Below are 15,717 nucleotides of genomic sequence, written 5' to 3' on the forward strand. Positions count from 1 at the left end.
GAAACGAAGCAAGCAGCATGTGAGGTGTAGTGTACCGCTATTGGCCCCAAACTGGAATTTTTTCACGTTACTTCATATGTCTGTATGTAGCAAAACTATCAGCAAATGTAAAATGTTTAAAATGTATCCGTCAGTTGGTAGTCGAGTAATTCGGGGTTAAAATCAGGGTATTTTTATAATCAAAGTTCTACAGTTCCTAAACAAGCAAACATAGAGGTATACTATTTTCAGCAAAGTCGTGTATTTTTACTATTTGTATAACTTTGTAACACATGAAAAAGTCATACAACAATTACAAAAAGAGCTAAAATAGAAAAACTGATTTTACAAATACAGAAACAATAAATAAGATTTCTCTGTCTTCGCTTCTATCTCAGGTTACAGTCTTCAGCAAAATTTCTTGTAATAATAGGCTCTAAAACTTTGCAGAACATATCAATGTGTTATATTGAAACTGAAAAAAAAATTTTTTTTTCACTTTTAGGGGGATTAATCCAAATTTAAATTGCACCAGATGAAAGAGCATTCAATTTCAAGAAACTCTTCCGAAGGTTCGATAAACTTAAAAACAAGTTTTCCTAGTCAAAACTCTAGTGCGCACGTTTTCTTTGGTTTTGGGTTATTGTGCGCGCGAGTAACTGTGTTGCAAAAGTTGGCGCGAGCGTTCAAGGATTGATATCTTTTGACCGGTAAAACCAATTCTTATGAAATTTTGTATATATATTCGTAGTGTCAAAACCTCTCGTTTGATATTAAAATAATTGAAATTAGGTAAATTATCTTGGTTAAAATCATTATAAATTATTGTTAATTTTGGTGTGGTGTATACGATTGCCCATAACTTTCAAATTAAACGTCCAATCCAAAAACCATTCAATAGTGATCTATCCGGCTATATTACCTGCCAAATAAAACTAATAGCGCATAAATCGGTTTGGCCATCTCTGAGAAACAGGCGATCATTTGAACCTTATCAAAAATGGTTTTTTAAGGCTAACTTTTAAACTGCTTGTCCGTTTTCAATAAAACTTGGTAAAAAGTAACAGCAAGATCTTTCGTTTGGTAGTAAGATTGTTAAAATTGGTTGCGTAGTTCAAGAGAAACGCGTGTCACGTGGTTTTCACATTTTTGCTTATAACTTTTAAACGAAACGTCGGACCGCAAAGCAATTCAATAGTGATATACTAGACAATAATACCTTTCAAACAAAAGTAAAAGCGATCAAATCGGTTTAGCCATCTTCGAGAAACAGGCGATAGAAAATGAGCTGCACATACACACATACACACATACACACATACACACATACACACACACACACAGACATTGCTCAGTTCGTCGAGCTCTATCGATTGGTATATGTCATTCGGCCCTGCGGGCCTCGGATCAATTTCGTGTTTTTCGACCAATTTCTAAACCTTTGTTATATAGTATAACAAAGGTAAAAACCCGATTTAATCCACCTAGTGGTGAAAGGAACCTTTGTTATACGGTCTTACTTGCTCTTTGAGATAGAAATCGACACGTCTTCGGACCATAATTCATCTATTGGTTAACGTTGCGTAGTGCGTTGGTTTTCATAAATATTTTGGAAATTGAATAAGTTTACAAAATATGAACAAAATAGCAGCACCTATAAATTTTGATAGGTCCTTTTTTTCATGAAATTACTGAGTAAGGGTAAGTTGGTTGTTACTAATTTGAGTAAGTGCCAGTAAAAGCAAATTGTAAAAGGAAATATTATTCTTTAACATATACATTGCGTAGTAAAAGTCTAGTTTATAGGTTTTTGAACTACGCATAAATTTCTATTTCTATTCTTTTTGATCGGCATCAATAAAGTTTTCTTGAATCAATTTCATCAATTTTTATTAACCTTCGGTTACTCACGCTGTTGCATTTTGTACAACACGTGTAGGTTTTTGAATGCCATATTGTTATAAAGTTACAAATCGCTGTTTAACTAACGTATATTATGCAATTAACTTGTTATGAGCAAAACGCCATAATCATTCAATGCAGTAATACTTTAAATTGTTGGGAAAATGGGTCAGCATAAACTGACATCACACAAACGAAGCAATCAGCATGTGAGGTGTACCGCGATTGACCCTGAAATTTTCTCTCGTTTCTTTATAAAAAAATGGTGTCTGTATGCAGCAAAACTATCAGCAAATATAAAATGTTCAAAATGTATCTGTTGGTGGTCGAGTCATTCGGGGTCAAAATTAAGGCACTTTTTTACTCAAAAAAAAAACAAACATAGAGGTATACTATATTCATCAAAGTTGTGTATTTTTACTATTTATATAATTTTGTAATACATGAAAAAGTCATACAACAATTAAAAAAAAGAGCTAAATAGAAAAAACTGATTTTATAAATTCATATACAATGAATAAGATTTTTATATCTTCGCTGAATAGATAGAAGGTTACTGTATTCAACAAAATTTCTTGTAATAATATGTTCTAAAACTTTGCAGAACACATCAATGTGTTATATTGAAACTGAAGAAAAATATTTTTTTTATTTCACTTTTAGGGGGATTAATCAAAATTTAAATTGCACCAGACGATAGAACTTTCAATTTCAAGAAATTCTTCCAAAGGTTCCATAAACCTAAAACCAAGTTTTCCCAGTCAAAATTCTAGTGCGCATGTCTTTTTGGCTTTGGGCCATTGTGCGCGCGACTAATCGTATTACAAAAGTTGGCGCGAGTGTTCGAGGGTTAATATCTTTTGATCGGCAAAATCGATTCTTCTGAAATTTTGCAGATATATTTACAGCATTAAAATCTCTAATTTGATGCCAAAATAATTCAAACTAGATAAATTATCTTAGCTGAAATCGTTATAAATTATTGTAAATTTTAATGTGTTGTATTCAATTGCTCATAACTTTCAAATTAAACGTCCAATCAAAAAAACAAATCAATAGTGATCTATTAGGTTATGTTACCTTTCAAATGAGACTAATAGCACCTAAATCGGTTTAGTCATCTGTAAGAAACAGGCGATAATTATTACCTTGTCAAAACAGGTTTTTTAAGCAAAACTTTTAAACAACTTATTTGTTTTCAATAAAATTTACCCGAAAAATTTAGCGTTAACAAGAGCTTTTATTTGGTACTAAGATCGTTGAAATCGGTCATGTAGTTCTGGAGAAAATCGTGTCACGTAATTTTTACATTTTTACTTATAACTTTCAAACGAAATGTCGGACCGCGAAACAATTCAATAGTGATATACTAGGCAATAATACCTTTCAAATAAAAGTAATAGCGAACAAATCGGTTTAGCCATCTCCGAGAAACAGGCGATAGAAAAGTTGCGTCGCGCACATACACACACACACACACACACACATACACACATACACACATACACACACACACACACACACACACACACAGACATTGCTCAGTTCGTCGAACCCTGTCGACTGGTATATGTGGCTCGGCCCTCCGGGCCTCGGATCGATTTCGTGTTTTTCGACCAATTTTTAAACCTTTGTTATAGTATAACAAAGGTAAAAATGATCGTAAAATTTTCCATCTTTCGCAGTTTGTAGCTTCTACAACTATCATAACATTTATTCAATTCCTGGAGGGTCGGTTTTGAGATTTCCGAGGCAAAAGTCTCATAAAACATCTGAACAAATTTTTAATGCAGCATCCTCAAAAGTGTTGCTAACTTTGCAATCATTTCTACGGGATGTCGTAAAACAAGGGTAGATCTAAGCTTTCACCAGTATCAACCAGTAATTTCAAGATACCTCGAGTCTAAGATTGATTCGAGAATGGCTTTAATGATAATGAAAAGCGTAATAGTGTCTTAAAAAAATTGATTGAGCTACTATTCTAACTCATGAGGACTCTGATAGCTACAAGGTTAAAGAGTATACCTTAACAAGCGAGTGGTCGAGGGCTGGAATTTTCGTACAATCAGGCCATTCGATGTTAAATGACATTTGCATGGGTTTACTCTCAGATTCCTCTACATCCTTCCTCCATATTAAACTGACAATGAAGCCCCTTGCCAGGACCAGTTATTACAGTGGTACTGGCTTGAGGTGCGAAATGAAGCCTTTTTTTGGTGGGCAAATTATAATTAGACTGCGCACTTTCTTGTTCTAGATTGGTTGAAAAGCAATAAAGAAGCATAAAAAGGAAAAAGGATGAAAACACTGGCACTTAAGCACGAATAGCGCTTACTAGCTCACTCTATAGGGACACTGTGCAAAAAGAACGAAGTGAGAATACACTAGAAACATCTGGAAGATGTCAACACATATCACAATACAGGTCGCAGTGATGATGTCCATGCAAAAAAAAAAAACGGTTCTAAGTTAAGGTTTATCAACCAGCAGTAGATGTTTTAAAGCTTGTGTTGTCTTCTTCTACGGATTATTTTGAACTGATAATTCAAAATACCCAACCGATGGCATTTACCATATCAGTCATATTAGGTTAAGCTAATAAATATTAACTTACGTGGCAAATTTCTCTATTTTACACATATTAAAATTACATTAAGATAACGAACAGATCCATCATAGGCATTCAGGTGTATTTTACATGGAAAGCTTTCACTAATGGTAACAAATGTTGCGCTGTTACTTGTTGAAAATATCGAAATCAACCCTTTAGTAATCGAATGCAACTAAAATTTTATAGTTCTCCCTGCTTCATGCCATATATCTTCTGAAATAAGAAGTACAAGGCAATAAACGCTTAAACTGTACCCAAGAGTCCATTACTGATCAACAAATCCTATTCTGATTTCGACTGTACATCGGTGGTTAAAGTACATTCAAAACTCATTCAATACACCAGAAAATTAAATTCGCATTTCGCTGAAATGGAATACAGTAATGTTTCGATTTTGTCAGCCCTATGGTGAATTTTGGGCTTACAAAATGGGGAGACTGACAAAATCTACTAAACTTCTTCTACTAAAAATTGAATTTTAACCCTCAATTGGTCAACCGAAAACACAATGAACCGGACACAGCACACTGGTCCAGAACCTTTTTTGGTGCGCATTAGCTTTGGGCGAGAAAACTTGATTTTAGGTTTATCGAACCTTTGGGAGAGTTTCTTAGAATTAAAAGTTCTATCGTTCAGAGAAATTCAAGTTTTGATTAATCCCCCTAAAAGTGCAATAAACAATTTATTTTTCTTCACTTTCAATATAACACATTGCTGTGTTCTGCAAAGTTTTATAGCATATTATTACAAGAAATTTTGCTCAAGACAGTAACCTTCTATCTCTTCAGCAAAGATGGAAAAATCCTATTTCTCATAAATGCAAAATCGTTAAAATCAGTTGTTCTATTTTAGCTATTTTTGTAGTTGTTGTATGACTTTTTCAAGTTTTACAAAGTTGTACAAATAGTAAAAATACATAACATTGCTGAATATAGTATACCTCTATCTGTGCTTGTTTAGGAAATATAGTACTTTTATTATAAAAATACCCTAGTTTTGATCCCGAATTACTCGCAAAAAGGCATCATTTTATTCAAAAACTCTCCTCAGAGAATTAGAATACTTTCAAGCAGGCAGAAAAGTATTATAAATCTTGTTTAAAAGCACAAAAGTTAAACAAAATTTATAGGTGGACAAAATCGGGATAAAAAGCTGATAAAATCGGGGGTAGACAAAATCGGGGGTATTCAAAATCGGGAACTGACAAAATCGAAACCTTACTGTATTAGGTTCTTAGCATTCTCAAATTAGATCCTGTGAGGTTCACCAACCCTTCTTTCCGGCAGCTGCAAACCAGTGGTAACATATTTTCTCTACAGAACATGCATTCTTCATAATCCTGCCGTAACGTCCAGATTTCCCGGCCAACTACAACAAATTTTAAGTACCCCCGAACACGAAACCGGCCGGAAACGGTCATAATTCACACCACGCCGCCCATTAGCAGCTCCCAGCGGAATTGCACCACACCGGTCGGTCGGTCGGCCCTGATGGATCGGCAGTACTTTTCACTACTGTTACTTTCATTCATAAAATGAAACACACTTTTAGAAACACATTTACCATAGTTATTTACACTTCAGAGGCTCAATATCCATGCAACGCATCGGTAATAGAAAACCACCCCTTATTTGTAATAACCGGAATGCCTCTTACAATCCATCCCCCAACAGCGTTTGGTTTCTCGCAAAATGACACCGACGACGAGGACGACGACGACGACCAGGATGGTTAGTTGCCAACAGCAGGCACCAACAAAACTTGAACAAAGTACAAGGTTCTTCTATTCTAGTGCACCCTCTCCGTTGCTGTTGTTGTTGTTGTTGTTCCAGAACGCACACCAATAAAACACCACACAGCAGCAGTAGCAGCAGCAGCAGCCCTAACACTTTCACTTTTTGCCAGAGCGCACCCCGGCAGGAGCAGGATCTTGTTTGGTACAGCCTACACCGAACCCGGCACATGCGACATGATTTACGCACTTTTCCGTAGTCGTTACTCTTGCTTCCTGGACGCAAAATAGGGTCATTCAGCCAAACAAGAGTTGCTCATCCTTTTCGACAGGTTGACAGTTTTGACAACACGTAAAATAATTTTAATTTACAGGGTATTGATATCAGAAGTGAAAAAAAAATCCAAATAATTTCACACCTATCAATGTCAGCTGCCGTTTATCGGTATGGTCCGGTGCACCCCTATCTGCCTATACATTTTCTAACGAGCTTCGAACCGCTCGAGTGTAGATCCGCTGTTCTAAATCGTTCCGCGCGGAGGAACGAACCCCTTCGATTCTGGTAGGTACATGACGCGTCGTCGTTCCAAGTTCTAAATCGCATTCCACTCGATCAGAACTCGCAACAGTAGGCTGCCTGCCTGGTGCTGCAGATGGCGTCTCGCAAACAAAGGCAGCCATGGAGAAGTTTTGTAAGCGATTCTAATGGGTTCTGGTGAGATTTATGAGTCGAGCCGTCTCGGTGCAGTCGTCCGTCTGGAAAGTATCGATTTTTCACCGTTTCGATGCGGAGTGGATCGATTTTGGTTCCGTTCGAAACTTCTTCGGAGCTGGGGTGTCCGGTCCTGTTGGACCGGTTTGTCTTCATTATCTTCGCGTCACCTTCCCCCCGATATGAACTTCCGGAAGGAGCAAATGCGTGACTTGGGCTGTTCAAGCGAGATTAAACGCACATTGCGTGAAGGGTGTTGCAGCTTCTTAAGATTGATGGTAAGCAAAGAAGAAGGGACACGTGCCTCTAAGCTAGAAGACTTGTACAATTATGTACTTTTCCGAAGAAAGAGAAGTGCCTGGCTTCTGGGTTGATTTGTTTGTTTGCACTCTGCACCGATCCGACGTAATCCCTTCGCCTGACTAACCGAGAACAAGTTGTGTGTGGTTCTTGCGGTTTTGAATGAATAATTGAAAAGTCTTTCCAACCAAGGGGGTTGTGCGACGCACAACGAAAGATTGATGATCGTTGGTGGTTGGAATAAATCAATTTTATGAACTACCGACTGAATCCCGGGTGTAAAGAAATTCGAGCCCAATTACACTTAAGCTTGGTGGATTCTAATTTAATTTAATTGACCAACACAAATAGAACCAAAATGAGATTCTTTTAAAATTCCACTCTATGACAAATGTGTGAAAATCTTCCGAGTGACGGTTCATTTATGATTGTCATCTAACACGAAACTAGTCCAACAAAAAAAGAATAGATTCCATTCGTCACCCATAATTGTGAGAAAAGATTCCATTTTACTTGTAACAATGCATCATCATCAGCAGCAGCAACAGCAACAGCATCAGCATAGGCAGAAGTAACAGCAGGGGCTTCCAGGCTTGCCACGCTTCCGGAGCGATGCGAGGAGGGACGGAACCGGCTTTTTTATCGTGCCAAAGAACGACGACGAACGTAAGCCGTCTCGCCACCCCTCGCGTGGTAGTATTTTGACTGCCGTTTAAATGTAAATATCGGGTGCGCGAGTTTATGTAGAAAAGACTAGGCTCTTCCGAAAAACAGAAACGAAAAATCGAGAAGGGAATTGTGCAAATCTTTCCAGGCACGAGCATACTGCTAACACGCACAGCATGGCCTGGATGGACGCAGTTAGCAGCCTACGGTTTTTGTTCGATGCTCGCTCGTTGAGATGAATTTTTAATCAGACTAGCGGAACGGTTGCGGACGAATCAAGTACTAAAGTGTGCCATTTTATTTTGGCTATGAAAATCAATTATCTGGGTCTCAGTATGAAAACCTGACGTCTAAGATAACTCAAACAAAACATTCATCCATCCAAATAAACCATCCATTCAACAGTTTGTCGACTCAGTTTAAAGGTTTCCAGATAAAGAGCATAAAAACGGTTGAATCGCGGCCCGATTTAAACCGAGATAACACCAGTTCTGTAGTTGGGATTAAAAATTGAAATATTTTCGTATTTTATTTTTTTTCAAATTGCGACTCTTAAAAATACCATTCTTAATTCGAAATTTGAAAAAATTTAAAAATGAATTTCAACATTTTAGCATTCTTATATGTGTTCTAAGGCTCTCAGTTGACAGAGGTCTATGAAATCTGGCTCTGGCTATGAAATCTGTCGTTTTGTAAACAGAAGGTTAAGCTTCGATAACGGAATGTAGCACTTAGGCTTTGCTTTTTTCCTAGAAACACGAAATTTTCTGGTGAACTTAAGTATGTATCTCATTGGTCTTGAAATGATTTTGTTAATGACGAATAACTTCCTTGAAAAAGATTTTATGCTAAACGATAAGTCGGAACTAAAAGAAAAACATTTTAACTCATTTTAATAAGCAATTTTGACTGCAAAGCCGAAAAAACACTACTCAGTCGAAAGTTAAGCAAACAATATCGTCATAACAGTTCCCGATAGTTCAATCTTAGATTGGTTTTTATGCTCAACCGACTCTTACCATCTATTTTGTGTCAAATTTTTTATCCTTACAGGACAGATAAAGATAAAGTCTAAGAAACAATAAAATGTACCCTGCAAAAGTCAATTCCAACCAAATACTACTGAGAGAGAGAGAGAGAGAGAGAGAGAGAGAGAGAGAGAGAGAGAGAGAGAGAGAGAGAGAGAGAGAGAGAGAGAGAGAGAGAGAGAGAGAGAGAGAGAGAGAGAGAGAGAGGTAACAAACAGACAAAAATACAAAACAAAAAACACAAAGATGCAAGTGCTAAGGTGACCAAGAAAAAAGCAATAAAAGGAGACGGACCACAGTAAGTGGCCAACGCATTACAGTAATGTTCCGATTTTGTCAGCTCCCGATTTTATCAGTTTTTTATCCAGATTTTGTCAGCCTTTAAATTTTGTTTAACTTTTGTGTTTTTAAACATGATTTATAAAACTTTTCAGCCTGCTTGAAACTATTCTGATTCTCTGGAAAAAGTTTATGAATACAATGATGCCTTCTTGCGAGTAATTCGGGGTCAAAGTTAGGGTATTTTTATTGTAAAAGTTCTATAGTTCCACATTTCGAAAAGTCTACAAAAAGAATTCAAAAGGAGATCAAAAAGAGTTCCTAAAGGGTCCAAAAAGAGTTCGAAAAGTGCACGAAAAAAGTACGAAAAACTCCAAAGAAGTCCAAAAGAGGGTTAAAAAGCCTAAAAAGAATTCAGAAAAGTCTAAAAAGAGTCTAAAAAAGTCCAATAAAGTACAGAAATAACTCTAAGAAGATTAAAACACGAGTACAGTACGAGTCTAAAAATAGTTCAACAAAAGTCCACAAAGTGCAATGCAGTTTAAAAAGAGTCCAGAGTGGACTCTCGCGGAGCCAGGGTAGACTAAACAAAGTCTTGAAAATCTTGAAAGGCTTCAGTAAGTTCCAAAGAGAGTCCAAAAAAGCTCAAAACAGCTTCAAAAAGAGTTTAAAAAGAATCCAAAGGGTCCAAAAAGAGTTCGAAGAGAGTCATAAAAGAGTATAAAAGAATTTTAAAGTGAGTCCACAAAAGAGTTCAAAAAATGCGAAAGGTGTCCAAACAGAGTCCAGAAAGAGACAAAAAAGTGCAAAATGAGACCAACTAAAGTCAGAGTTCATAGTTCATAACGTCTCCAAAACGAGTCTAAAAAGTGTCCAAAATGAGTTTCTAAAATGTCCACAATACAGAGTCTAAACGGAGTCCTAAGTGTAGACAATTATTGAAAACGACGTTTATTTGTGAGTTTCTCGAATGCTAATAATCGGTTTTACACTGAATATCAATTCATCACTCTTCACTCATCAATCACTCTTATATCAATTTCTACTATTTGATTTCTACTACATCTGCTACGTAAATGAGTTCATGAAATCCAAAAAGAGTTCGAAAAAAATTAAAAAAATATCCTGAAAGTGTTTAAAGTATCTAAAACAAGTCCAAAAAGAGTCCAAATAGAGACCAAAAAGAGTTTAAAAGGAGTACAAGTCCAAAAAGTGTCATAAAACTACAAAGAAACTAAAACAAGTTCAAAACCAGTCCATATAGAGTCTAAAAATAGAGAAAGGGTCTAAATAGTAACCAAAGAGAGCCTAAAAAGTCCGAAAAGGGTCCAAAAAGAATGCAAAATAAGTCTAAAAGGAGTTAAAAAGTCTGAAAAGAGTCAAAGATTTGAGAATCTAAGACAAGTCCAAAAAGGATCTAAAAAGAGTTCAAAAAACTCCAAAAAGAGTACTGAAAGAGTCTAAAAATGCAAAAAAAGTGCGAAAGAGTTCAAGAAGAGACAAAAAGAGCTTAAAAAGAGTTCAAAAAATGCCAAAAAAGAGCCAAAAAACTAAAAAGACTCTAAAACAAGTCCAAAAAGGGTTCAAATAGAGTCTAACGAAGTATGAAAAAAATTTAAAAAGAGTCTAAAAAGTGTCTAAAGAATTCAAAAAAGTTCGAAATGAGTTCAATAGGTGTCCAAAAGGAATGGAATGGAACAAAAAAAGTTCCAAAATAGTCCAAAAGAGTCCGATAAGAGTCTAAAAAGAGTCCATTGAAAGTCCAAAGAAAAAAGAGTTCAAAGATCCAATAAGAGTTTTAAAAGAATCCAAAAGGAGTCCGAAAACATTCCAAAAAGAGTTTGAAAACAGTTCAAAAGGAGTACAAAATAAGTTAAAAAAGTTCGCACAGAGTCTAGAAGAAGTCCACAAAGAGTCTGAAGATTTCAAAAAAGACTCAAAACAGTTCAAAGGAGTCCAAAAATAGTCAAAAAGATGCCCAGTAAAGTCCAAAAATAGTTTAAAAAAAGTTCGATAAGATTACAAAAAGAGCTCAAAAAGAGTTCGAAAAGGATACAAAATCAGTCTAAAAAGAAGCTAAAGAGTCCGAAAAGAATACAAAAAGAATCCAAAATCCAATAATAAAAAAATTGGACACTTTAAGAAAGGTAGAAAAAAGTTTCAAAACAAATTCCAAAAGAATCCACAAAATGTCCAAAACAGTCTAGCAAGAGTCTAGAGAGAGCTCAAGAAGCGTTTTAAAAGAGTTCAAAAATAGTCCAAAACAAGTAAAAAAGGAATTTATCCGTATTCTTATCCTTATCCTTATATTAGTCCAACAATAATGCAACTAGAGCCAAAAGGGCGTCCAAATAAGGCGCCAAAAAGTACAACAAGTCCGAAAAGAGTCCAAAACGGATTGGAATTTTTTTTTTAAAAGTGTCAAAAAAGTTTCCAAAAACAGTGCATACCATACATCGATCCTAAAAAAAACACACATAGTCTAAAAATAACTTAAGAGTTCAAGAGGGACAGAGCGAGTGAGTGAGTGAGAAAGAGAGAGAGACATCTGACATAATAGATAGTCTTAAGATCAACTGCGTAGAATGGCTGGAAGCGCGATGAAATTTCCCATACCTTTGCAATTAAACATCAGTAAGTACATTAGGAAAACAGCAATTGTATCAATCACTCAAATAAATCGAATTTTGTAATTGCCCATTTGTCACACCCTTCGGTAGAAAAACAAACCATTTTATCTACTTATCAAATTTCAGTTTCCGCCCTTATCGCTCCATTCAATTCCTGTCCAAAGACAAAATCCCTTCCCGTTAGCTTGCTTCACGCTTCGTTCACCACTCTTTGAACCCACCGACTTACTTCGTCACTTCTTTCCCTGGGTTCTGATTAGCTTCCCAAACTTCTTCCCTGCAGAACTTTAGTACGACAGCTAAGCCCCCTCCGGGCTTTCACCGGACGGTCGGCGGTGGTGGCCGTACAGAACTCGATTACTTTTGATGTTTCCCCAAAACAAAACGAAACCGGCCGCAAGTCCCCCATCGGGCAAGGTGATGAAACGCAGCTGTTTTGGTTCTCCGATCCGGTCCGGCGCGCCAGTTGGTGTGCGTCGTGGTGTTTGATTTTACCGTAAATGCAGTTTCCATCTGTCAACCAGACCCCATCACATCGTTCCGTTTCCGGGTGGAGTTGGGGTGGCTGGCTATACAAGAAATCCTAAACGATATTGCTTATGCATTCATGCTTCCCGCTGATTTTGATGGTTTCTTGTCTCTTGTTGGGTTCTGTTCTTGCTGCTAACCTGCAAAGTTTGCTTGCTTTTTTCGACGGAATGGTAACGGGATGGGGGGAGATATTTCTCCCCCAAAAGATTCCATCAGCAACTCCACAATCGAACAGTAGTAGGCATTGAACATTGAACAGACCATCATCGTAGGGTGGGAGAGGGAATACATTATCGATGCGTCTGGGGATCAAATTATCCCCGAGTCGTCCCGGGGTAGTTTTGGTCATTATTGGTTCATTGTTTGAGTAAATTGGAATTCATTGTTGATGTCGAGCGAATGGCACTTGAGCAGCTCGTGCCAAATCGCTTGACAAGTAAATTCTCTCCACCTTGCCCAGGATTGGATCAACAGATTACTTGTTTGCGAAGAAGATGGATGCTTGGCGATGTTGTCTGTTTTAGTCTAAATACCAGAAGCACCCGAAACCTTGTTAATCGAGTGGAATGTTTAGGTAGTAAGGAAATACTTGGAATGTTCTACAATATTTAGCAACAAAAAATAATTTAGTATCTAATATAAAAGCTTCAGAGTAAAATTTTCGAAAAAATAAAAAAATTCGAAAAATAATAATAAAATATTATTTTACAGTTTGAAGAAAAAAATTCATCAGTCTGTTTTAACAAAATCTACTAAAAAGTTCAGGATAGGAATAAGGAATAAGGATAAAATTGTTTAAAAATTTAAATTTGAGTGACGCTCAGAAAACTACTAGAAAGTTGAGCACCACTCGAACGAATGTTCGAGTAAGCAAAGACACCCATCAGCATCACAAGAAAATTCGAGTACTTACCGATTGGTCATGTCGGCTGGTGGTGCATGAATTTCGACTTTCGTTGTTTGCTGCTGGTGGATATACGCTACTGGCGCTGTTTTCTGCCGGATCGGTTGTTTATATCGACCTGTGAAAGCGAAGACACAAACCCGTACGGGGACGGTGAGTGGTGAGTAGGATGTAACGGCGATCGGTGTCGCCTTTAAGCGGAATCGAAGGGAAACTATACACTTACTTAGAGCAAAAAACAGCAACAGGACTGCTTTCAGCCGACCACTGGAGATGTCGTTTGCGGTGATGGAATCGAGTCCGCCAACCTGGTGCTGTCTCAATACGTTGAGACAGGAGTTGACGTTGTCGTACTGGAAGAAGACGAAATAAAATAGCGTTAATTGCAGACAGTAGTAGGCGGTGGGCAATAAAGAATTAGTTTCGTAATAAAGTGTTGTGTGCTGTGAAAAGCTGATCGTTGCATGAAAACTTTGTAAAAACTTGGATTTTATCTAAAAGTGCTTTGCGATTCTTACGCTTTGATATTTTCTCATGGAAACCCGAGAAATGTTTATACGGAGCAAAGAAAGACCATCACTTCGATTTCTTCAACACCTCCGCTGTTGACAAAATTTTGCTTTGAACAAATTCAACAAACTGTGTCCATAACAAAGATTTAATGTCGCTGATATTGTTAGAAAAGTTACACAATTATCGGCTGACGGAGTGCGACACTGTGCGGTGGTGGAAGGTTGTCTCAATTTCCAAAAGTAGGGGGCAATCATTAAGCTGGTGTCAACACATGGATTGCCAGTTACGTGCCTTAGTTGGGAAGATATACGTTATTTTATCAACCCGTACGGTGAAGTTTTCATCATCACATTGAATAACCAGAAGATTAAGCATTACATTGAGTGCAGCAGGAATTAACTCTGTTAATTAAAGACATTCAAGGAAAAATTATTTGCTTCGAAAGGAACGTTACTATGAAGATGTATCGAAGTATTTTAGGTATGAATTGCCAGCTCATCAGTGCTAGCAGGAAGTTTATTAAACACACTTCACGTAAAATTTATATGTTAACCATCATCTGAAATTTTCGTATGATTATTTACGATCTTAGGACTGAATAGAGATGGTGGGATTGCACAAGAATCACACGGCTTAATATCTCAAAGAAAAGATCTTTTTTATCAAGGCTTTAAAGGTAGAACTTTGTCAAGTGTACAGTAAAAGTATTGGTAACGGCAGAAATATGGTTAAATCGTAAGAGGTTTAAAGATTCTGACTTTTGGATAATGGCAAAAGCAGCTCTGGCCCGAGTTCCCATATAATGCGAAGTTGAGCAAAATCTGAGTCAATTTAACAGCAATTTTACAAAAAGCAGAAACCAATTTAAAGATATAAGATTACAAAATATACTTAATATTAAGACTAAGCAATGACTGCTACACCTACGACTACGTGTTCCTTAAAAAACTTCAGAAAAAGAGTTGTGCTATTCATGAGAATACATATAAATATACAATACAACAAGCTGTATAGTAACAGACCCTTCCCCCCGAAAACCCGCGTTGAGAATCGCGGTTAACCCATTAACGAAAGAACGACGTCACGTACAGTGCCTTGCAAATAGCGTCGTCCCGTCAGTAAAACGAGTTAGATTAAAACTTCTTATTCGGTGTTTTGTGTACATAAGACGGTAAAAATTGTAGTTTAAATCAGGTTTTAGGAGACGATGAACAAAGGGCCAAAGGGTGCGCAGAAGGTTCCAAATCGTGACGAACGGCAAAATCTGGTCGGAAGGTCACAGGCCCGGAGACTGTACACCCAGATGCTGACGGAACCTCATTGTCTCATCATGGATGATGAGGCTTACGTCAAGGCGGACTTCCGGCAGCTTCCGGGGCTACTGTTTTTCACCGTCCAGCACAAGTTTGATGATCTGGAGGAAGTAAGGAAGCAGACACTTTTAAAGTTTGCCAAGAAATATATGATTTGGTAAGCGGTCTGCTCATGTGGCAAACGGAGTGTGCCATTCGTGACTACTGGGACTGTAAACGGGCAGATCTACCTCAAGGAGTGTCCATAGAAGCGTCTGCTTCCTCTGTTGAAGCAACATGAGGTCCCTACGATCTTCTGACCTGATCTAGCCTCGTGCAACTATTCAAAGGATGTCCTGGAGCGGTGCGATTCCAACGGAGTCACTTTCGTACCCACGGACATGAACCCCTTATTTCAATGATAAAATTGCAGAAAGAGTCGCAGCAGAAGTTAACCTAGGAGTCCCCATCTCTAACTAACTAGAAATTGGGTTGCTGATGACTACCATGCCTCCCCCGGTGAAGACAGCCTAGCGAATAATAAACATAACCGAGAAACACTGGCAATGGCTCTACACTGGGTTACTTGAGAAGAAGAGTAGCTACCGGAGGAATTGTTGATGCAACTTACCCTGGTA

General features: G+C 37.4%; 1 protein-coding gene across 1 annotated transcript in view; it reads right to left on the bottom strand.

Moving 5' to 3' along the window:
- The window catches only part of LOC128740985 (protein sickie-like), a 348,009-nt gene that overhangs the window by 231,522 nt on the left and 100,770 nt on the right, over positions 1–15,717 (bottom strand). The window contains exons 4-5 of the mRNA XM_053836560.1: positions 13,501–13,627; positions 13,284–13,392 (exon numbers count right to left, since the gene is read on the bottom strand). Coding sequence (XP_053692535.1) covers positions 13,284–13,392; positions 13,501–13,627 — 236 coding nt within the window. The remainder of the gene's footprint in view (positions 1–13,283; positions 13,393–13,500; positions 13,628–15,717) is intronic.

Source organism: Sabethes cyaneus, chromosome 3 (assembly GCF_943734655.1).
Source record: "Sabethes cyaneus chromosome 3, idSabCyanKW18_F2, whole genome shotgun sequence".
Taxonomy (NCBI): domain Eukaryota; kingdom Metazoa; phylum Arthropoda; class Insecta; order Diptera; family Culicidae; genus Sabethes; species Sabethes cyaneus.